This window comes from Lygodium microphyllum, chromosome 11 (assembly GCF_053477565.2).
Source record: "Lygodium microphyllum isolate KBCC chromosome 11, Lygodium_microphyllum_v1.1.10, whole genome shotgun sequence".
NCBI classification, from domain to species: Eukaryota; Viridiplantae; Streptophyta; class Polypodiopsida; order Schizaeales; family Lygodiaceae; genus Lygodium; species Lygodium microphyllum.
Genome location: NC_141145.1, coordinates 122,423,008 through 122,448,443, shown reverse-complemented (window position 1 = coordinate 122,448,443; position 25,436 = coordinate 122,423,008). Strand labels below are relative to the sequence as shown.

Below are 25,436 nucleotides of genomic sequence, written 5' to 3'. Positions count from 1 at the left end.
CCAAGGTTGTTGTATTACACGTGTTCCTTGATGGCACATGCACAAGCTAGAATTGGATTTGGGTTGGATGTGTTGCTTGCTATCTAATGGGATTATCATTTGTATCGTAGCCATGTCTAATTAGAGTAGAACTAGTGCCACCACTATGCCTAATGAAGCTACGACCTATTGTTAGTTATTGACCACAATTCAAGATTATACTTAACCTGACTTCTACCTTCAACTATAAATATCACTTTATGTAAAATTAAAACACTAGATGGTTCTATTACATATATTATTTGATGGCACATGCACAAGGAAAAGTTAAATTTGGGTTGGATGTCTTGCTTACAAGTGTAGTTAGATTATCTATGTTGAGTTATACTTTTTCTCTAAGTGAATATTTTCAAGTGAGCCCAAAAAATCAAGAAGCACCAAAAAAAATATCATTGTTGGGATCTTCATTTTTATGCCTCTATCATCAAATAATAATTGATTGGAGTTCCATTTTGAGTTTTTTTTTTTCTTATTGGTTAGAAGCATAATCGAAGATGTGTGTGTGTGTGTGTGCGTGCGCGTGCGCGTGCGCGTGCGTGCGTGCGTGCGTGCGTGCATGCATGTGTGTGTGTGGGGGGGGGGGGGGGGTGCTGCATCCTCATTTTAGGGGAGTATGCCCTCACTCCCTTGAATGAGGGCATAGCACCATAGGAGAAATAAGGGAATGTCTTAAATGAGCATGTGATGCCATGCCCTCATTTAGAAGAGTTTAACAACTCCCCTAAACAATTTAGGATATTAAAGAAACTCCCTTAAATGAAGATGTGATGCCATGCCCTCATTTATGAGTTTAAAAACTCCCTAAATCATTTAAGGGAGTAAACAAACTCCCTTAAATGAGGGCACGGTGTCACACCGTTATACAAGTGAGATAGAAAACTCCCTAGAATAATAGAGTACCAAGGTTATGTATCCTTGATATACTTCTTTCTCACATCAACAATAAATAATTTGTCTCTATTAGGCAAATCTCACAAATCCAAGTCCAACTTGCATCAAAATATTGGCACAAGTTATTATCTCATCTTGCAAGCTAGTTGCCACAAGAATATGAGCATTTAAGCTATGCTACAAAATGAAAAGGATGCCGCTAAAAAGAAAAACTGTCTCATCTATCTATAGAATGCTACAACCTACAAGACATTGAAACATTAAGATTCTCTAGGCAAAAAGGAATCTTCTAGGTATCTATCTAGTTATCCCTTCTCCAAACCCCGACATGCTATACTCAATGGATAGCTTTTGAAGGGTGGAATCTTAACATGTGCTAACAAGTTGAAAGTTCATGTGCAAAATTATTAGTATAAGTGCCCCTCTAGAAATTCATTCGTTTGCTAGCATGAAAGGAGCTATCTCGAGCATTCTTGTGGAATCAATAACACAAAACATTGTAAAGGTTTTCTCTCATCTCTAAGAACCTCTTGTTGATTGCAGCTTTCCAAGTCGTAGTCTTGTTGTTATCCTCCTACACATATAACATGTGCCTAGATAGAACAAGGAGCCTCTATTTTGCATGGAGTTTCTCAAACTCATTTTTTCATCCCGTGCCATTTAGAATTATTATTCATCTCATACTATAAAGTATCCTTGTCATTATTGATTTACCCATTGACCCATGTCTCCTCTCCACAAATGGTCTAGATACTAAAACAATAAAGCCACCCTTCTCTTGTAAGCATCCCTCTTTCCGAAAAGCTATATTCCATCCCAAAAAATTAACATTATACCTCTTACCTTGGATGAGGGATGAATTTGCATAATGGAATGGGTGGAAAATAAAAAATGCTAAATAATCTAGTCTTGTATAATATATTCTCCCCTCTACCTCAATAGAGCATGGAACCTTAGGCTGCATTATGTAAGCGACAAGCGTACAAGCCTCTTAGTGTGCTCATGAGCTATCCATCTTATCTCTAAACCTCCTCGTGCTAAGGGTTGAATTCCATATCATTCATCTTTGTCTATGTAACCATATTTACTTCATTGATAGTAAATGCTTACTTAGATCAAAACCTTGATGTCATGTTTGGCTCATTTTGCTCATCTAAAAGAGGAACCATATGCTAGAATGGAAGCAATATTATACATCCACACACAAAATGCACATAACATTCTCATAACTACACACACACACACAAGCTTGCGTGTGCGCACACACACACATGCACGTACACGTATAGACTTCATGTGTCTATCTAACATGCACTAACATATACTACATTTACATATTGTTACACGCATAGCTTGCACATGGATACATCATTCTTAATCATGGTAGCATGATTAGAATAAACAATGACAATATTATATAAAATAATGATAATATAATGATCATTGATATTTGTGGCTTGATTTTCTCTGTTTTTTCTCAATTCATTCATCATTATATGTCATTATCCTCATTGTTTGCTTTTCCTACATGGTTCCATAGTGGTGTCTATATCTCACTAATATAGTTCTTTATACAATCATATAGTTTTTTCTATAATACTTCCATCACTAATGTAGCCCTTTCTTTTATTTTGGATTAGGATTAGGGCTATAACATGTATCATGAAAAACCCCCAAGAATCCACCTTCTAGAACATGTAAGATACCGCCTAAGTTCAAAGGACATTGTATTCTACTTAGTAAAATTTATAAAAAAATTATTTACAAATAGAAATTTTTAATTATAATTTTAAAAAACACACAAGTTTAGTAAAGTAAAATGTGTCATTTTATGGCCTCGTAGCATGTAAAGAAATGGTATTTCTTAATACCCTTTGAACCCACATTATATAGATGATTTTTTATAGGTGTATCCCCTGCCGATGAGAAACATGTGTCGATGAGAAACATGTGTAGACTAAAAAGCTACTTCATTTGGTGTTACATGTGACTGTGCATCAATGAAAACATGCAAAAGTATCATAAATATCCTATGAGTATATGCATGTTCTTTTGTACATGAAAGTAAAGGTTGAACAACTCACAAAGACAATATCATGGCTGAACAAAATACACTGGATGATATAACATATAATCTTTTTTTTAAATATTGTATTCCACAAAAATGCATTTTACAACCTTATCATCAAACTTCTTAGATTGTCATAATTGTACAATATAAAGGCCAAGCAACTAAAAATATACAAGTGAGTAACATATGGCTTTTTGTCATGCCAGAGACCACAACACCTTAGTCAAACACCTATTAAGTACATATGTTGTAATATTTTTAAGTCACAAACTATATACCAAAGCTTAACTTTTAATCATACATCATGGCATCTTCATGAGGGATTTGTTCTTTCTCTCAATTAAACCATTTGGCTATGGTGCATGTTATACTGTACATTGATATTTTATCTTATGTGCATCCATATATATATTAAATTTCTTAGATATATACTCACCCCCTCGATTTGAACAAAGAGTTTCTACTTTACAACCTATCAAATTTTCAAGCCATATTAAGAAACTATTTGAAGCACAAAAACACTTTGGACTTAGCCTTCAAGTCATATACCCATGTGTGTTTAAAGTAATCATCGATGAAAGTCATGAAGTATAGGTAGTAGCCAAAAGAGGGTGTTTACATTGGACCATAAACATCCTTGTGTACAAGTTAGAGTTTGCGAGTGAACATCTCTCACTGAACTATCTTTTGGGAAGGAAGCACGATACATTTTACCCAATATGCAGCTCTAACAAATGTCTTTTGTAGGTGCCTCAAGAGTAGGCAATGATGACAGCATATCAAATTTCTGCAAGTGCAACAAACAAGCAAAAATTAGATGTCTCAAGTATACATACAAATGTTTGACATTTGAAATAGATTGCAGATCTAAAATTGCATATACCATGTCTTTCACACACTTACAATAGTTATGGAGCTTGTACTACCCATCACATAGTAAACCACATGAAAAGCATGTAGTAAATTATAAGGGAGAGTATAAGGACTCATACATGTAGAATTAATTATTTTTAAAAATTCTATACAAATGGACAAAATAGCCCTCTATATTGGTAGTAGTGCAAATGGAGGCCAAAATGAACCTATATCAAAAAACAAATGACATCAAGCCCATGCAAGTTCACATAAAATATTTATTGACCTACGAACACTCATCAAATCTCATCCCAATATAAAAATATCGAGTAGAGAGTGTTAATGACTCTATCCAAGAGATCGAAGCTTGTTGATGACTCTATCCAAGAATTTTAAGAGAGCACAACTCAGAGTGTATTGATAGGTATTGATAGCAAACATTTATAAGACTAAGTATACCCTAAAACATATAAGGTCAAGGGAGAAAACCTCCCAAAGAGAGAACAAAGTATGTTGGCATTCGTAAGTATGTTCACATCACTACCTAAGTATGGTAACACAACATAATGCCATTAATACAAAAGGGACATTGAACAAATAACTTACCAAGAGGTTGATATTTTCTTCGAATTGGTTCATTATGCCCAAGTTCTTCTTTAGCCTGAGGATTAACATCATCATGAAATAGAGTGGAAAATACTTGAACCTTGTATCCATAGAGAGCCTCAAAATGAGACATCCCGATTCTCATGTGATAGGTATTGTTGGAACAAAATTCAGCAAGGTGAAGCCAATGGTCCCAACACGATTTTGTATCCTGACAATAATGCCTCAAATAAATTTTAAGCTATGTATTCACTCTCTCTATTTGACCATCGGTTTGAGAATGGTATGCGGTGCTAAGAGTTAGGACAATGCCCATAGAGCTAAATAAACTCTTCAAAAAGCTACCCATAAATTCTAAATCCCAATCGCAGACAATCTTCATTGGCATTCCATGCAATTTAATGGTTGCAACAATCCATTGGGTAGAAGAAAAGAATCTTTGTTTTGTTGGCAGAATAGGCATTGGGAAACAAATTCTTTTAGATCTTTCCATAACCCTTTCCAATAAAAGCTCTTATGAACCTTGTCAAAACTCTTGAAAAGGGCCCAAATGCCCCACCATTGGAGAGGAATGCATGCATCTCTAAGAGCATTTTTGGCTTAAATTTGGATAAAGCAATTAAGTATGCCCAACCTTTGAACCACAAGGGACCAATGTGCCACTTTTAATTTGGAAATTCAGCATCATTAGCTTGCTATAATTTTTGTATAATCATCGAAGCATGCTGATCCAACAAGTACACTTCTTGGATATCATTGATCAAATCCTTATATATAGCGGAGATGGTTGATACCAAACAAGCCCACATGTAGAAATTTTCAAAATCAATGCTTTAAAGTGTGAAAATGGGATGCGAAAGGAAGTGCTTCAAAATTTGATGATCATTTTTAACCTTGAAGTGGCTACCATAAATGTAAAGCTGACATTTCTTGATAGCATGGAGTATTACTAACATTCCTTGTTCATAAACATAAAGACTTCTTGCATTCTCATCAAGTTTTCTACTCTCATATGCAATCACTCCATGATCACTTACATTTGTGCAATTGTGAACTCTTAAGTGAAATCTAGGTAAACCAATATACATACTGAAACAAGCAGTATTTTCAACTCATCAAAGCTCTTCTCCACTATAGCATCCCAAAAGAATCTCTTTCTCTAACCAATCGATAAAGGGTGCTGCCACATGCACATAATTCTTGATTAACCGATGGTAGAAAGATAAGAGTCCAAGAAATCCCCTCAAGGAAGTTGTGTTGGTTTGAGTAGGCCAATCCTCCACACATTGAACCTTCTTTGTATCCATGGTAATACCTTGCTCACGTACAATATGACCTAGATACTCCAACTCTTTTGCCATGAAGGTACAGTTGAACTCCTTTGCAAATAACTCATGATGCCTTAAGAGCTCAAACACTTCTCTTACATACTGCAAATGGTCTTCTTTATTCTTACTATAGATCAAAATATCATTAAAAAATGCGACCGTTTTGTAGAGAAAATGTTGAATTATTTTGTTCATTAAGGATTGGAAAGTGATGGGAGTATTGGATAACCCAAAAGGTATCGCTAAGAAATGATAAAGACCTCTCTCTGTGTGAAAGATTGTTTTTATTCATCCACTTCCTTTATTCAAATTTGATGATAGCCCAAAGGAAGATCAATCTTTGTAAACACATTGGCATCTTTAAGCTCATCCAAGAGGTCATCTATGCGAGGGATGGGGTATAAGTTCTTAATTATGCTCTTATTGCGATCTCTATAATCAATACACGTGCAAAACGATCCTTCCTTCTTCTTAACTAAAAGCACAAATGAAGCGAAAGGGGACTGACTTAGATTAGTAAACCTCATTTTCAACAACTCTTTCATCCTTTTTTCACATTTTTCTCCCTTTCATACTTTAACAATCTATATGGTGGCTTATTGGTAGGTTTAGTGTTGGGAGCTAAATCAATAGGATGATCCACTTCACACTTCAGTGGTAGAGAGTAAGGAGGCTAAAAAACATCTCTATATTCTTCCAATATTTTGCAAAGCCAAGAATCCATCTCCTTGAAAGAGTTAGGAGACTATTTTTCATCCACTTTCAACAAGAAAAGTGTAAAAATATATGACTTAACATGAATCTCCTTCCGAATCTTCTTGGGCTACTTAGCTCCACTCTTATATTTTCAAACCCATGTAATACTACTTGCTATCCTTTTCACCAAATTTCCATTTTATTTGGAATTCACAAAACTATGAGTGCTCCTCATATCTACAAGAATGTGAGTAATTCTTCCATTTATAAATCCCTAGAGTCAAAGTGTATTATCTTGTTTGCATCACATCCATGCATCATGTGAAATGGAGCACAACTTTGGAGAATATTGATCAATCCAAAAATAATATATATAATAGCCACCATGGTCAAAAGGGAACCCATGCATGGGAACATTGAACTCTCCATTGTTGTCCACCTCATTTGGACCCGCTTATTCACAAATAGGATCATCCTCTAATTGAAATGCAATGATACCATGTGTCTCTTCATCCAAATCTTCTTCGATTATTGTACTTACCCTAGCGTTCTATAAAGAAAGGGAAATATAAGTACCCAAGGAAAATAGGGAAAAATATCGGCATGTATATAAGATGTATGGGGTTTCATTTTTGCACCATCAATTAATATGAATACCCTTTCATCTTCACCTTCAACTTTCATGGCTTCCTCTCCCTTTTCTCTCTTCTTGGCATTCTCTCTCTCCTTCCTATCTCTCTCTCTTCTCCTAGTATTTCTCTCTCCTCTTCTTCCTATCTTTCTCTCTCTTCTCCTCATTCTCTCTCTCCTCTTAGCTTCCTTCATAACAATTGGTATCATAGCCTTAGTCTTTGATTCCTTCTTCTTTTTCTTTCCTCACATCCACTTACATTTTAGGGGCAACAAAGGGGGGGGGGGGGATTGAACCCTAGTCATACATGTACAACAAGGACAAGAGCTGTAAGGAGCAGTGATGGAGTACTAGAAGTTGTTGGCATCCTTTCTTGGATATCTAATAGGAGCCATGGCCAAGTTGGAGGTACTCAAGTCAAATTTAGCAGCTCATTTTCAACTTTGAGATAAAATTTTTAGGGTTCTTGGTTGAAGGAGGCTCACACAACTTGGAGAGAGTTTTGACTACATTTACTTTTCAAAAGAGAGATTTTATTCTTCATTTTTTAGGAGCTCCCATGGATTCTGGGCAAAAAACCTCCATCTCTCTTCTTTGTCTTCACTTCTCCTGGATCAAGAACCCTACATGAGCCTCCCTCAACCATCTTGGAGCATTTTAAGGACCATTATCAAGTGCTACAAGTCAATAGGAGTTTGAGACAACACAACATTGTCAATCTATTTGCATTGTCTTCATTTTCCTTGCTGTCCTAAAGAGGTGCTACCGCAAAAGGAGACAAGAGACCTAAATTCAATGTGTCTTGAGGAAATAAGATCATGCTAAAAGTAGCCTGCAAGGGTAGAGAAGAAGCTAGAACTCACCTTGTTTGGGACATTTGGAAAGGGGCGGCCTGCATCAGTCTACATCATACAAATGAGGGGGCAGCATGGATCAACAGCAAGAGAAGCAATGCTACCACTCCTTGAAACCTATTAGAATTTCATAGACATGGCACTTGTCTAGAGCCCTTCTAGAAGCTTAGGTTTCAATATTGCACTTTAATTGCAAGTCTGTGATTGTTGTACAAAGACCTAGTCTCAAATTTGAGAGAGAAAATAGTACTCCTCTCGAATACCTATGAGCGGTTGGTGAAGTCCCAACCAAGTTACACCTCTCCTCCTCAAGCCGAATCATTGAGCCAAGTAAGCCTGCAAGGCATACGGAAATTAAGGCCGGCTCAATGAGCTTGAATGCAGCTCTATCATGAGCAAGAGCTGCTTCTTCAATAGTGACGAAAGTGCAGGAGCCAAGATTCAAGCCATTTGCAATCGCAACTATGCATTAAACTCCCCAATCTCCCCTAGTGTTGTGCATGTTGGAGAGGGTAGACCCTTACTAAATCAGGTGTGCTTCTACAATGAAGCCCGATGCTAATTTGTTGGAAGCAGAGTTTCTTACTTTGTCTTCCAATTATCCCTTTAGGGTCTAGTAATCAACAACAGGGTCTGGCAACAAGATCTGTGGTCCAATCACAGGGGAGGACTACCAATTGGGATTAAGTCTGTTTGCTTAGGCTACGCTTGACCAACTCAAATTTTGGATCTGTCAAGTGACTATTCTGGGCCTTATGGGGAAGATGTGATATTTGTTGCTCATGATTGGCACACTACTAACCTCCTCTCCAACTTCACTCCCTTCTGGATCATGCACTATGCTCTTACTATGCTTTGAGTTTGCAATGATGTTAGTGGTTATATGAGCGTAACTTGGTCAATCTCCCCTATTTATGGACTCAACACTATAGAAAGAGGATGGGACCATTTTTGAAACAAGAGAGCAGCTCTGGAGGAGTGTGCATAAGTGCTATTTGATGTTGCTGCTACAGGAGGTGTGTGGCATGGCTCTAAGCTGATGCAATGCAAGATCGTAAAACACTTTCTATCCCATTGCAGGGGAGGTTGTCTATTGATCTACTATTATCTTATGCCTACAATGGTCGAGCTATGGCAAGATTCAGGCTTCAGTCATCATGAATTCTTGGATGAGATCTACTCCTTAAGGGTGAAGTCAGCAATCATTGGAAATGTGGCTACATTGGTTTGGAACTTGCAGTAGCTTTGATCATGGATAAGATTAGCATCAGTAGAAGCAGCAGCTAGCAGTAGTGACCTCTTTACCTATGTATGTATAGCTCTTGAATCTCAACTTTGAACATTGAATCTGCTTTCTGAGGGAACTTTCTCTTGTCCTTGAAGCAACATCTTCCATAGATGAAGGATTGGCATCCTTACTATCTAAGGGAGATTACTAATGCAAATTATCTGATTTGGAACTAAGGATTAATATGCATGATCATAGTTGCCAGAAACGGCATTTCTGGTGCCCAGAAACGGGACGGCCATTTTTTATCGTTTTCGTTTCTAGGAAACGGCGTTTCTGCCCCAGATAGGGGACAGGCAGGGTAAAACCCCCAAAACAGGCTGTGTTTCTTAGTTGCCTACATATTTCATCTCTCCCCTACTCGTTTTGGACTCTCCTACTACTGCACTTGCTCGAACTGAAGCAATCGTGCCTGAACTGCTGCACGTCAGTCCGTGGTCACTCTGTAACGCTGAAAGCTCTCTTCTGGAAAGGTAACCTTCGGCTATGAACATTCAGCTTGTTTTTCTGTATATTTCAAACCTGAATGTCTGCAATTTTCAACCAAGATATATGAAATTTTTTGTCCTGCCAGTTATGTGTGCACTATTTCAGCCTTGTGTGTCATTTGTTTGTGAACATTCAGCCTGTTTCATGCAGATCTCAAACCTGAATGTCTGCAATAATTAATTTTCAGCCAAGATATATGAATTTTTTTGTCCTGCCAGTTGTGTGCACACTATTTCAACCTTGTGTCATTTATTTTTGAGCATTCAGTCTGTTTCATGCAGATTTCAAACCTGAATGTCTGTAATAATCAATTTTCAGCCAAGATATATGAAATTTTTTGTCTTGCCAGTTGTGTGCACACATTTCAACCTTGTTATTTTTTTGTGAACAGTCGGCATGTTTTCATGGCACATGTAGATTTCACAACTGAATTTTTGAAATTTTCAGCCAAGATATAAGAAAAATTTTGTCTTACCAGCCATATGCACATTATTTCAGCCTTATGTGTTATTTGTTTGATGTTTGGAAAGCTTGCAACCAAGAAAATACCATGGCTCGTGATCCTAATTGGCACCATGTTACTCTCATAACCTCATATAAGGGGTCAAGTGGATCTAAAAAGTGGAAATGTATTTATTGTGGCATGGTGAAAACAGGGAGTGTCACTAGGGACAAAGACCATCTTGCTCATGTGCCAAGAAGAGACACAGCTCCATGTGCAAATGTGCCAAGAGATGTGAAGCTTTCTCTTGATTTATGGAGGAGGCAATGGCTTGGTCTTCCGACAGTTGGACAGCTCAACAACAAGAGGGTAGCACAAGCGTGGTTGGACCGTCAAAGAGTAGGGATGCATCAAATCCTATTGCAAGTGCATCCGCTTCAGCCTCGGTCTCTGATTCACGTGCGACGAGGACTCCTTTGCCTCAGCCTAATGTTTCAGGTGCTCCTAGAGGTTCATTACAAAGGGCTAGCATACATAATGTTATGCAAAAGCAAGCCATAGCTGAGGCAACTCGAGAGTTGATGAGATTGTTCATCAGATGTGCTATTCCCTTCCATGTGGCTAAAACAAAGTAATGGAGGCGAACCATAAAAGCCATCAGCCGCATTGGATGTGAATGGAAGGGCCCATCCTCAGAGACACTATGCACACGGGAGCTCAAGAAGGAAAATGCATGCATTGAGGTTCAATTAGAGCCATTGAAAGATACATGGAAGAAGTATGGGTACACCGTTTTGTGTGATGGATAGTCTAACACCCGTAGGAGAAATGTGTATAATGTCATGGTCTCATGCTGTAAGGGCACTATGTTTATGGAGGCCATTGATGCCTCTTTACCAGGCCTTGTAGTGGCAGGTGCATTTATATGGCAACATTTGCGGGACATATATACCATGCTCTACCAGGAGATAATAGCCCCAAGCCGTACCACGCGCAGCAGGACTACTTCACAACGTCAGAGAGCCATAGATGGAGCTAGCACTTCAGCTGCTCTAGCAGATTCTCTAGTAGATTCAAGGGCTTTTGATAGTTCTGGCTCATCAACTGCTGTGGATAGCAATGAGCCAAAGGAGGATCAGGATGACATCACCTCTATTGACTTAGATGATGTTGCTACAGATGCTTGAGCCTTGAGCCTTGATTTTATCGTTGATGTTGAGCATTGTTGACAGTTGACAATTGTCAGTTGCTTATGTTTTTTTCCATGGCTAGCTAGTGGCCATTGTTTGAACTTTGAAGTTATCAGTTCTTTGAGATCTCATAGATCTATTATCTTACTTTGATATTTGACTCTTGAGACATGTCACGACTCACATGATACATCATATGATCATTGCTATAGCTTGTAGTCTTGACTCTTGATCTTTAAATTAGCTTTTGTTGATGTTCGATGTATCTAGATTCTAGAATCTATCTTGCCTTCTTTTGAAATTTGAATGATGAATGATGAATCTTGATGTATCATGTATCTACTTAGTACTATGATTTGTCACCGATGACTACTCGTATTATCATAAGTGACGAGTGATGAGTCTCGTGAATGATGAACTTGACTTTTAACTTTTAAGTTCTGATCATGATTCTTAGATGACAGATGTTATGATGCTAGTATGTTACACTTTTGTTTCAAAATATTGTAAGTTATTTTGGGTGATTTAAGATTTCTTCAATCTTGTGATTTGCAACTTGTGAAATTGATAACTATGTGAAATTGCTGCGCAATGTGATTTGTGAAATTTAAATCATGGGTCTTGGAAGTTGGATTATTGTGCTAAAAGCTAAGATTGTTCAGTCACCAGTGACTCTAGTATCTAGTATAATTAGTATGTGTATATATATGTACATTTAATCATAATTTATTGGTTTCTCCGAAACGCTGTTTCCACCAAAATTTCAAATGGCCAAATCTCCGAAACTCTGAAACTCTGTTTCTTCCAGTTTTCGAAACTCCCATTTTCGAAATGCATGGAAACTATGTGCATGATGTGGATCTAACCTAGTAGATCATGAACCTGCAAACCATACATCCACTGGGAATACATAAGGAGTACCCAAGGAGCTTAGTTTTTGATGTTCAAAATGATTCCATCAAGCCTCTGCACAATTGACTTGAGAGGGTACGGCAAAATCTGAGTTAACAATAAGAAGCAAGAACATGTAGACATTTAAGCAAGCTGTCATGAAGTAATCAAGCAAGCTTTCATGAATTAAGGTAACAATAAGAACCAGAAACATGCAACCTTTGAAGCACGTTATCATGAGTATTTGAGAGGTCCATTGAGTAGTGTACAATAGTGAGCAACTGCTCGATAAACCCAATCATGGCTTCTGGATCTAGCTCATTTTCTCACTCTTCACATCCCAAAATGAATACATTGAATGCTACTCTATGGCGGTGTAAGTTCTTCGAGTTCAGAAACACAACCGACTAATTGAGCAACACATTCAATTAATGTCTAAGATGGACCGAGTGATCTCAACCATCTCAGTCACCAACACTCAAGCCAAGGCAACCAATGACAAACTTGAAACCCTTACAACTCAAGTTACTCAAATGGTTACACTTAAAAGGATGGATCAGTGTGATTATGAGCAGCAACATGGGCATTCTCATGGAAAAATTGAGTACCATGACCATTGGCATGGTTCCAATGAGTAAAAGCAACAACATGTGCTTAGTTATGGTCAACATTCATATGATGATTATGCATATTATGAGCAGTAGCACGCATCTGAGAACGATGCATATTCTTATGCATTGCATTATGGTCATGAGCATGGACAACCATTTCAACAACCTTATATACATGGGCAGCATCATGCAAAGGTGTATGAGTATATACTTGGAAAGCAGCATCACTATCAGCAATGGAGTGATCAATATCATTAGCCACTTAATCATTACTATGAGCAGCATGAGCATCCTTATGAGCAACATGATGCTTCTCTCAAACAATGCCATGATGAGAGCATCTCACTGCAACTTCATGAAATGGAGACCCTTCATTCCAAGGCTCTTAACTTTGAACGCCCAATAGTAGCCAAGAATGTAGGGATCATGGACGTGCAACACCTAGGGGTTGATGTAGTGAATGCATGATGATTGCAACCTCTTCTACTTGATCCCTACATCGCACAATGGTTCCTAATGAGTTTATGGAAGAACTAGTGCATGCTACCGTGAGGGTCATCAAGGATCTTGTGTCACAATCATTGCTTGAGGATAACACCATGGATCACTTCTATGATACAATGGATGTATTGGATTACAATTATCCTTTTGACCTTGGTGGTTGTGCAAAGATCCACACTTGTATGGATGACCCTTATTCTTATGATGCTTACCATGCATGTTATCCATTTGATCCCAAGAAAATATAGTATTTTGTCAATCCCACGGTTTAGCCCTGTAATAAGTCTTGATTTTGGTTTTTAAGGATAAAATTATTTTAGGTAGGGATGAAATGTAAATAAGGAAAAATATAAGTGCCCGAGAAAAGTATTCTACCAAGTGAAGCCTAATAGTGGATTTGGCTAATGCATTAAGCTCTAACCAATAATCTTCAAATATGTTTGCTAGTTTTGTATCTATACCTCTAATGGGCCTTATTTGCTTGTTCTAAATAAGGACATCTTGGATCTACTACTTCCACAAGTTAAAGGTAGCACCATCAAACTTCCCAATGTTATCTAGTTCCCTATACATTGCAAATGATTAAGCCATTTGTATAAAACAATAACTAACTATCAAGTGGTAACAACTAGAATCAACAAACTGCACCACGAAATTGAAAAACTTTATATAATACCTGCTCAACATAATCAGAGCTGAGAGAGAAAATAAACCACTTTTCAATAATAATGCATATATCACTATCCAAACATTGTGAAAATCATTGCATATAGTTAGAACATAGTATTACAACATCAATGCCTCCTCATTGATGTAACTATATAACAACATCTAGCTGTTAAGAAGTACATATACAATATGATAATATGCATATCCCCAGAATCACTACATCATATACATCAAAGTCTCTTCTCAGGTGACATTAGTTGTTTACAATAACAACCAACAACAAACTTCAAAACCGTGAAATTTGCAATTTGCAACATGCGTCAAACAACTTGCATCTTGAAACTACTTGTTTCTAACAATTTATCATTGGTTACCAATGTTTATTAACATGTATACAACATCTCTACAATGGACATTATAAGCCTTGACCCCTTTTGTAGTTTCTAGATAACTTGTACAAGATTGCATAAAAAAGATGGAACAAGCTATGCAACACTTACAAATCAAAAACGAAGTCCGAAATAGTTAAATAGAAAAACATAACAGATTGAGCCATTAGAAACTCTCCACAAGAATTTATCGACCTCTTTATGCACATCAAATCTCGCCTAATCAAAGATTGTGATGATTTTTGTTAGCGGCACTAGTTGGAAACTCATGCCTGCTCTAATACTAGTTCTTAGAGCTACAAGGAAAATGGAGATTACAAAGAGATGGAGAGAGAGAGATATATATATATACACACACACACACAAAGAGAAAGAGAAGAGAAGATGCTGTGTTTGTGGTTCCTCAAATAGCTCCCTTGTGAGCAGCACCTTATTGTCTTATCATTTAAATAATAAAGAATGAGTGTATACACTATAGTTAGGGTTAGTGAATAAGATAGCTGGCCAGCCAAACATATTAGCTTTTACCCCAAAAAAAGGACTCTCATGGCCATTATCTATGGTAAAGTTAATAAAAATAACACAACCAACAAGTATTTTTCCCTTACCTGTTTACTTCATCTCTGTCTCAATGAAGAAGCCTAGTGTTGATACTACTCTTCTTAGATGTAAGGTCTTCAAGTAACAAAAGTGAAACTTCTACGACTATGTTTATTAAATATAGATCTATCATTCCACAATGATTTCTCCAACTTCACTCATCTTGAAGAGTATTAACCACAATGCATTATATGCTTGGAAACATGTGCCCATTCCCCAAGCTTCAAAGGTGGGGAATGCCATATATCCACCCTAAAGCTCTATCTCAGAAATATATCCCATGTGCAAAATATTATTAGTCATTATGGATTTTTTTTAAGGAAGTTGTAGTACAATGTGGTAAGATGAAAAAGTCAACCATGATGACATAGTAGTTCTTGAGATTTTATGACATAGTACTTGAAATATTTTGTATATATAATAGGGTAGATATTTGAGATAAACTATTTGTATCCACAAGTGGTTCACCTATTGTAACCACCTTCATTTTTATCTCCTTGTATATACACATTCTCTATCAACACAATACATAGAACTCTCTCTCTCTCTCTCTCTCTCTCTCTCTCTCTCTCTCTCTCTCTCTCTCTCTCTCTCTCTCTCTCTCTCTCTCTCTCTCTCTCTCTCTCTCTCTCTCTCTCTCATATTGACCACAAAGCCAAGAAGCTAGGGGTCCTTCGTTAGCCATTATCCTTAACAGTTGCAAAGTAAGAAGGGATTATGTCCCATCTTCCGGATACAAAGAGTGGTGCATGTTGTGGCTTTCCGAAGTTCTTATGGCATTCATGTTTCAAGTGGTTTACACTTCCAATGAGCAATTTTTGGTCAAGCACAATGAGTTACTCTCCTCACTGTTTCTACTTTATCCTTAACAACTTGAGTGCACTCACTACTTTTCGGGACCATTTTTCCATGTTAATTTAGAGGACTATAATTTATTATTGTCTTAAAAGATTATCACACTTTTTGCTTTTCTTTATTGGTCCTTTAGTTTCTCTCTAGGAGATTTTCCTTTAGCTTCACAACCTCATGAAGAATTTTCTAGTTCTTTTGTAATTCAAGGGTTTACTATGATCACTTCAAAAATCATAGTGTATTGGATTCCATCCACATGAGCTTTCAAGATAGCATTCTCCAATCAAAAAATCTTCCCCACTAGGATTGTTGAGGAATTGGATAGCCAATCTATTGTTGTACCTCAATGGCACACACCATTTGATAACTTGAAGAATTACAATATAATCCAAAGATATTGAAAAAAATGTGGTGTAATGCATTGGCCATGCTTGTTAAGCAAAGCACAAGGGCCCCATATTATAAAAGGACACTATTTGTATCCCATGTCATACACATTCCTAATGTTGCCAAATTATTTTGTATGGTTGTGGTAATGTGATTAAATCCCTTTTTGGTATTCAAAAAATCAAGGCTTTTGCTTTTTCTTATCACATTAATTACCTTGCATATTTGTTGCCAACTTCCAAAGAAACAACTTGATTGTGTTCTTACTAGTCCTAGGTACTCCAAAGTCATGCTTGAGTATTTGGAATCATTCATAATTGAGGAAAAACTTTCTTAAGCATTGAATCTCTTGAAAATAAGTGAGTAAGGTTGGTCTAAATTTGATCACGTGTATGCTTTGACATCATACTCCAAGAACATTTCATGCATTTAAGATTTCTTCAAGATAATCCTTTTGTGTCTACGTAAGACAAGAGGCTAGAGACAAATTGAAGTTTAAAAGAAGATTCAAGTTTGGGTTGGCACTAGACAAGTGTTCCAAGTCACATAAGGTGAAAACATGTATATCAAATAAAATTGAGGTCTTCATTGAGTTCAAGCTCTTCTCAAGTAATGCCTATCTATTTTACTCTTCCCAAGCTTAAATAATGAGAAAAAAGGATTAGTATAAGGAAAGAGGAGAAGAAACACACCTCAATAAATCCTTCTTACCCTAGCTAACTCTCACTCAAGCTCTAAGACATGACATAATAAGAAAGATCTATTCAACATTTTACAAAAATCAAAGGTTTGGCAAATGCAAAAATTATAGACATGTCAAAATCAATGCATATTTATAGGCCCAAACCCCATGCATATGACTTAAAGGGTCTTTTGCACCCATTAACCTCCCCAACAAGAGCTTGTGATGATTGGGATGGGATATTCTAATTTTATATTTTTGTTGAGTTAGCTAACCCCTCATAGTTGTGTAGTATGAAAGAAACGTGCATATTGTGTGAAATATGCACATAGACAAATATTACAAGATATTTTGAGACACTAATTGTTTAATTATTATTCCCAACTACCTTCATTATTGCCTAGAGTACAAGGACATGGCAATACATCATCATAAATGTGCTATATTAGAAGGAAACTATCAAGTTGCGAGAAATATAAGGGATGGTATACATGTTCAAGCATTATGGATTTCAAATGACTCACACAACATAGAACATAAGGGCTATTCTTCTCATGAACCTAAATTTAACTTTTAGAAAGCCTATATAAACAACATTGTCATACCTACAAACCTTTGGGATGCAAATACCTTGCAATGCAAAACAAATAGTACGAGCAACAAACCAATAACGATACCTTGCTTTATCCTTCGCACACAACATAAAAAAGCATATGCTTGAGACACCCCTTTCATCCTTTTAATACCACTTACGAAATAGCCCCGCACTGCAATCTCTCGTTCATCTCATTACCATCATATACATCACAATGATCATGGTGAGTCTTTGTAGGTGCGTTTGGATGAGACAAGCACTGTGATATTAAACATGCATTGGTATTTGATTTGACAGATAGCTTAGGTTATATGAATTAGAGAGAACGCATATGTTTAATGCAAGTGGTAAACTTATAGAGGCTTAGTAAAGATAGTACCAATGTTTGACACAAGTGTAGCTCCATTGGATGTTGATGAGAGTCCTAGAGAGACAATTCCAATATTGTTTGATCTAGGGAATGAATTTGTATAACTACCTTACTGTGTATCCAAAATGTTTAATCATGTGCCAAACTACATGTGATGTATACATGCTCATGTTTTTCTTGGGACCAAGTAAGCACATGCCATTTGTTTCATGGTGGCCCATAATGGGCCTTTCAATCGGCCACCTTAGGAGCATGATCTCTTTTTCATTAACTTGTTTTGAATGCTTTTACCCATCACTTTTTCTATCATAAATATCAATTAACAAATTCTTTGAGTAGGTATGATTTGTAGCAAACCAAGTCCAAAGGACCTCTAGATGGACCTAAGAGTTTCTATAAAAGGGAGAGAGCCTTTAGGATAGTGGGTGTTGGGTGTATTCTATCTAAATTAGACCTACAAATATTGGAGGTAGGTATTCTTCCATGGAGTAGGCTATGGACATAGGGCTTGTGCTAGAGCTAGGCAACACCCCTCACACGATGGGCTATTCCTCTTCCATGGTGAAGGCCAATATTAGTACAAGGAAAAAAGCTAAAATGTTCACATACATGCATGTGTATACAAAAAGGAATATGTACATACATAAGCACACACAGATGCGCGCATATATGGACATATGCATGCATCTATGCATCCTTATAAATTCCCAATGTGGTATAGGAATGATTCCTCGAAAAGGCATTCATCCAATTGACGATATCTACCCTATTAGGACACTTTTCATAGATCATAAGTCCACCATGATAGATTATAAAGAACTACTTACTCAAAGCTTGCTTCATATATATCACAAGTCAACTTATTAATGAAAAGAATATAAAGAGATGGATAATGAATTTACGTGTAAGCATAGCATCAAAGTGGTAATCCTCAGCATATAAATGTAAAAAAGATGGGACTCTACATACATCTATTTTGGTACAAGTGACACCAATAAGCTCCATATCGTCAAGACCTAAACACCACATTTACCAAGGTAAGAACTTTAACAAACAAATGTTTAGATATACATTTCTTTATCGTGCTTCATGATATTGTTTAAGAGCTTCCAAAAACCTACGATTCCCAAGTGGTGAGTAAATGTAAAGGGACATAGACTCAAGTTAACCTATTCAAAAAATATCACATCACCTATATTAATACTTAAACCACCTATGTATGGTTTCAAGACTATAATCAATTTAAGTTAGCAAAAGGATTAAGTTGTTGTCACTTGAGAAACGACTATAATCTCAAGTAATGGTTGTACTTCAATCTGATCCATAACATAACAAAGCACATCCTCAAAACTATGGATATAAATGTGTGTGTGCGTGTGTGTGTGTGTGTGTGTGTGTGTGTGTGTGTGTGTGTGTGTGTGTGTGTGTGTGTGTGTGTGTGTGTGTGTGTGTGTGTGTGCACGCCCGCGCACGTGCACTCTTTAGCCATTTCATTTGGCACTATTATCCATTTTTGCAAAAACTAAAACTAAAGACCCTTTAAGTCTCGACACATGGGGTAGCATCTGTGTTTATTTTCTTGTGGTGTTGGTTGCTTTGAGTTTTCATAGTCTAGAAACTTTGGTCATGAGTTAGACTAGGTTTATTTGCTATCATTTTGTTTGTTAATTACACACTTGATGTTTCATTGGTCAAGAATATGTCTCTTGTCAAGAAATGTTGAGCTTTCTTCACAGCTAATTTTCTTTGCCTTTGACTTGCACGTCACTAGACATTGGATTCATGTGCACATCCTAAGCACATCTATCAATTCACTATACATGGGGCTCATCTCCCTAGAGTTCATTTAGTTCCATGCCAAGGCTTTGGGAATACACACATTTGTACCATCATTGAGCACTTGCAAAACATGAGAACCCCTACAACTATATGTGATTTGATACACATGCATACTCAAGAGAGAATTTGTCATCGTGCACGCACACCTTTTTTGCACACCTTATGGGATATTTTGCCACTCATTAGGAATTCTCGGTGTGGAGGGTCGTAAAGGATGTTAGCATTTGTGAGACTAAGTTTCCCTTACGATCATCATCACATGACCATTTCTTCATAAGATCATTTGTGAGTTCTGGGAGGGCAGAGAGAACATTCATTCTTCTTCCAATGAGAGGCAAGAGTGAGAGTGTGAAGGATTCTAATTCTAATCAAGAACCTTGGTATATTGTATCCTTGCATTGAAGCATTGCTCTATCCTTGTTCTCTATGTTGTAGTTGACTTTGGTGGCATGTTTCGTTGAAATTCTCCTTGAGTTTGTTTGATTTGCTAGAATCATCATCCCTACTAGGACTCTTTGTCTTTCGACTATAGGTTGTGGATTGTGTTTGCATAAGTCACCACTCACTTGTGAATACTTCTTGCATGGGACGTGAAATTTGAATGCTTTGCTTAGCATTTGATTAAGTGGTTCGTCGAATGTGTAAATGCGAACTGTACATGTGATATTAAAGTTACTTATATCACAATGATGGGCCGAGGACCCAGAGAAAATGAGTGCTTATAAACACTCACGAATACTTGGTTTGATTATTGGTTGGTATAGTTAATTTTTTGAGCAGCAATTAATAATAAATTAACTTTCACAATTAATATTTTTAACTTTAATTTAATTAAACTAAAAATTGCTGAAAAATACATTCAAAAGGCTACTAATTGGCAAAATGTACCCATGCGATTCAGGAAAATGCTATTAGAGGCTGTGGAATCTCATTCCAACATCGTAGAGGTTGGGAGAGAAGGAGAGAGCTACTGCTGCAAACTACCAACCATTGGTGATCAACCCAACAATTGGAGACTCAAAGAGTTGATGCTAATTGATCGGGAGGCCATTGGAGGCAAGTGACAATCCTCATAGGCTATCAACAAGCAAGTGACTGCAATTTTGGGCCCACAAGGGCAAATGATTGCATGTGGGGCTATATTATGTCAGAAAATGCACTAGCTATGGAGGACAAAGAAACGAGATAGTGACAGTGAGTGAGCTGAAGCAAGAGAATAGAGTGTCATTGCTGAACTTAAAAGATAGAGTGAAGATACAACCTAAGTTAGGTCAATGGTTGACCTAACTATCCCTCACTAACTAACTAGAGTTAGGCTAACTCACTATAGTAGAACCTTTGGGCATAGCTAGAGTGGGGGAAGATTGGTTCGATCATGCTGAAAAGCATTGCCCTAGGGTTACAGCATATATGGATGGAATATTAGTGGAGCACGCTATCATGGACACTGGATCCTCCGTCAATATCATAAGTTCAGACTTGATGGAGAGGTTAGGTCAAGATCCAAAAAGACGGCTCCACACTTCTTAGGATGGCTAAAGATAATCTAAGACAACCAAAAGGTTGCATTACTAAGGTCCACGTTACATGATCATGCCATGCTGATTTTGGGTACACTAAATCCCCAAATATCTTAGATACCAAATGCATGTTTCAATTTATCCTTGAAATCTACAATTTTATCCTCTTTAGGTCCACTGAGCAACATATCATCCACGTAATGAATGATAGTCAGCAAGTCCCTCCCCCCTTTAATTCAAATATATGAAGGGATAGCAATTGGACTATTGTTGAACCCTTTGTTACAATATGCATCAATTTTAGAGTACCATGCACGAGATGCCTGTTTGAGACCATAAATAGCCTTATGCAACTTGTAAACCATGTGCTCTTTTCCCTTAATCACAAACCCTAAAGGTTCTAACACATAAATATCCTCATGAAAATCTCCATTCAAAAATGCAGTCTTCATGTCCAACTAATGTACTTCCCAGTCATAATTTACAACCATAGCAATCACACAGCTCATTGTACTCATCTCTGAAGTAGGAGCAAAGGTTTTCTGCACATAGCCTTTTGATACCAACAATACTTTGTATCTGTCAATAGTGCTATCAGCCATGAGTTTGAGTTTAAAAACCCATTTCGTGTCAATGGCCTTCTTATCAAGTGGTAAATCCACAAGATCCCATGCACTGTTAGTGGCAATAGAGTCTAACTCATCTTGCATGGCCTACATCCAATGTACATCTTACTAAGCTTCATCCAAGGGAGTATGCTCATCATCATCTAGCAGTGAGCTTATAAACGCATGCTCATCACAATCATCTACTTTTGTACAATCAACCAAATGGGTTCCCCCCCCCCCCCCCCCCGCATCATGTGTAGCATTCCTAGAAGCCCTTCTAGGGCAGTCAGGTAAGGGAGCATCCATCCTACTCTCCTAGAGAGTGTTGCTATTACAGCTATCTTGGGACTGTTTTGGCTCCATTTAAAACAGCCCTTTTATATTGTACTGCATCTTCTACTGCATGAGGCAAACCATCATCATAATCCTGCTATTCAAAGCATGTGGTGCAGCAATAGCTTGTTGTATTATGCCTATCTATCCATTTACACTAGGCACAAACTCCAAAGAAATTGGCAAAAGACCCTCAAAGACATCATCAATCTCATGGGTGGCTCGCATCTAAAACTGGTCATTTAAAAATGTAGCATATTCAGCAAATATGACAACTCTACTGACAAAAACTTTCTTCATGCTTGCATCATAAAAGCAATATCCCTTGATCTCCGAATTATGTTCAATAAATATGCATTTTACAACCTCGTCATTGAGCTTTCCACGAAGCTTCTTGGAAGCATGTGCATATACTATGCATCCAAAGACCTGAAAGTAGTTAACTTTGTTTTTCTTGTCATCCCAAGCTTCAAACAGTGTGATCATCTTCAATGCCATAGTGGGTGCACAATTTAGAACATGATTCACACATTGAAGATCTTCTATCCAAAACTTAAAAGACAGCCTCTTACTTTTCAGCATACAACTAGTCATCTCCATAAGTATCCGATTTTTCCTTTCAACAACTCCATTTTGTTGAGGTGTCATCCTAACAATGGCTTGATGTGTAATGCAATGGTCAAGCAAATATGTCTCAAATGCACGAGACATGTACTCCCTGCCTCTATCCATGCGAAGTGTTTGTACTTTCAAGCCAGTTTCAGCCTCAATCTTTGCAATAAGATGTTTGAAATGCATAAACACATCAAATTTTGCTTTTAGCCCATATACCCATGTATACCAAGAGTAGTCATCAATAAAGGCGGCAAAATAAAGATGATCCCCAAGTGTATGTGGCCTCATGGGACCAAAAACATCAGAGTAAATAAGCTGCATTTTCCAAACAACACGTGTTGCACCATCTTTATTGAAAGCAAACCTATACATTTTGCCCAAACTACATCCCTCACATGTATGAGGTGGGGTCTCCACTAGAGATGATGCATCTACCATCTAACACCTCTGAAGGGTCGTCAACTTACCAAAACTCACATGTCCACATGCCATAGCTTTGCATTCTACATTGCACGCAAAAGAGTGGTAATTGGTAGAGCATCATGAGACTATCTATCATATGTATCCAACAAGAAGAGACCCCTTATATAGGGTGTCGGATAGCGTGAGTGCATAATCCATCTCTCTGTCTTTAATAATGCATTTGTCATCCTCAAAGATGATATGAAATCCATTCTTATTAAAAGCAAATATAGACAATAAATTCTTTACAATGCCAAGCACAAATAAAACATCCAAAAACACGAAATCGAAACCATCTACAATACTATTATTCACACATGTAACACACTTCCCAATAGGGGCTAAATGCAAAGAGGTAAACAAAATACTTCCTACAAGTAATATGAAAATAGTGGGATTACGGAGGAGAAAAAGGAAAAGAGTAAGGACATCTCTGACAAGTCATCATCTTCCTCAAACTCAAACTCCAACTATAGCCAAGTGGTGAAGGCTACCCTAGCCTCTTTAGCATTCTATCCCTAGCAGTGCTAGTGTCCCTCATGACTCTCCAATGACAAAGAGGAAGTATGAGAGAGTAGTAGTGATGGGCTATCCACGCCTCATCCATGTGAGTTGTGGTGAACTTAGATTGCAGATTTCCACAATGAAGTCTAGTTGATTCAAATTCTAGAGCTGGTTTGCCTTTCAAGTTCATGATGATACGTTTAGCAAAGAGCGGTCTTTGCTCGTAGGTTGGTCTCACATGAGGGGACACTTTCACAATTTGACCGAAGGCGAGAATAATCCTCATGAGATGCTTTCTACGGAGCAAGTTCATGATAGGCATCGAGATTCAGCTATTTCTACTTTTGTGATCAACGCTTGAATCAAAAAAATGCACTATAAATTTATTAACTCTTAATTACAGCCCCAAAGCTCAATGTTACCCAACTTTCACTGATAAAAACACAATCCTAGAGAGTGTCTATGCTCCATATACCAAAACCTAATTTGGGAGGGCCCATCCATCTCTAAATATATAGACTTCCCACCACTCAATCTTAATTAATCTTGTTTTGCAAATTGTTGGTGCTTGTCTCTACTATCCACATCCCATTCATGGAGGATATCTCAATTCGAGCCACTATTCATTGTTGCCCATCATTAAGCGCTTACTACCCATCCTCTTCCACCTACTTGCAACGATTTCTAGCTTGTTGCCATTGCTTGGACTGCTGCATTTACTGTTGATCTTGTTGTTCCACCCTGTGTTTGGACCTACAAAGCTACCGGCAACTATTGATGCCATCAGCCTGTTAGTGTTTTGCTGCTGCTAACAGTCACGTGTGCTGCCACATGTCATTACTCTTGTGTTTTGCCATCTACAGCCATCACTAGCCTCTCACATCATCGCTACAGGCTGTGAGATGATTTGCTAGATAAAACTGAGATTTTTCTGGGGCAATTTGTTCATAAATAAAGTGACTTGATTGTCAACTGACTTGCATATGCCAATCACAGCGAATTCAGTGAGGAGACACTGATGCTCAGCCAACTTGATACTCAAAACATCTCTCTCAATGATTTTCAACCCTTGGAGTTCATGATCAAGCTCGATACGTCTGACACGATTGTGAGCCACATAGTGGTCAACTAGATGTGCCCAACACTCAAATGTGAGGTCAAAGTGTTGAAGTTGTAAGTGAAATGCGGACATAATATCTTGCATCAACTCGACAATAGCTATGGCATTTCTGCTTTTCCAAGAGCAAACTAACTCGTATGAGAACCAACGGAGACTTGGCTTGGGTTCCTGTCCCAAAACAAGTTTCCACAAGCCTTAGGCATCTAAGACATACCACATCAAATTAGATCAAGTTGTAAAGTTAGACCCATTGAAACAAGTCTTATCCATAAATGCATGCTTGATTGATACAAATGCATGGATAGCTATGTGATCTAGGGGATAAGTGAATAGCATGGGAGAGAATTTATGTGACTAGGTGTTGCATGTCGCATCAAAGTATCTTGCATGGTAACTCTAGATGTGTTCCCCAAAGAAGGTGATTGTCATATTTGTGATCCATATACCCAAAGGTTATAGGTTGGGCCACTTAGTAGTAACGTGTTGGCAAATTGTGTGACTACTTGAA

At 37.5% G+C, this 25,436-nt stretch overlaps 1 protein-coding gene across 3 annotated transcripts in view; it reads right to left on the bottom strand.

The window, feature by feature from the left end:
• Positions 1-3,497: 3,497 nt before the first annotated feature.
• The window catches only part of LOC148029318 (uncharacterized), a 71,784-nt gene continuing 49,845 nt past the window's right edge, over positions 3,498-25,436 (bottom strand). The window contains exons 5-6 of one of the 3 annotated variants that reach the window (XM_087688095.1): positions 18,897-18,943; positions 3,498-3,788 (exon numbers count right to left, since the gene is read on the bottom strand). In XM_087688095.1, the coding sequence (XP_087544221.1) occupies positions 18,899-18,943 (45 nt within the window). In that variant the 3' untranslated portion in view covers positions 3,498-3,788; positions 18,897-18,898. Of the gene's footprint in view, positions 3,789-18,773; positions 18,944-25,436 lie in introns of those variants that run through there. The other 2 variants (XM_087688093.1, XM_087688094.1) reach the window with 2 other exon arrangements.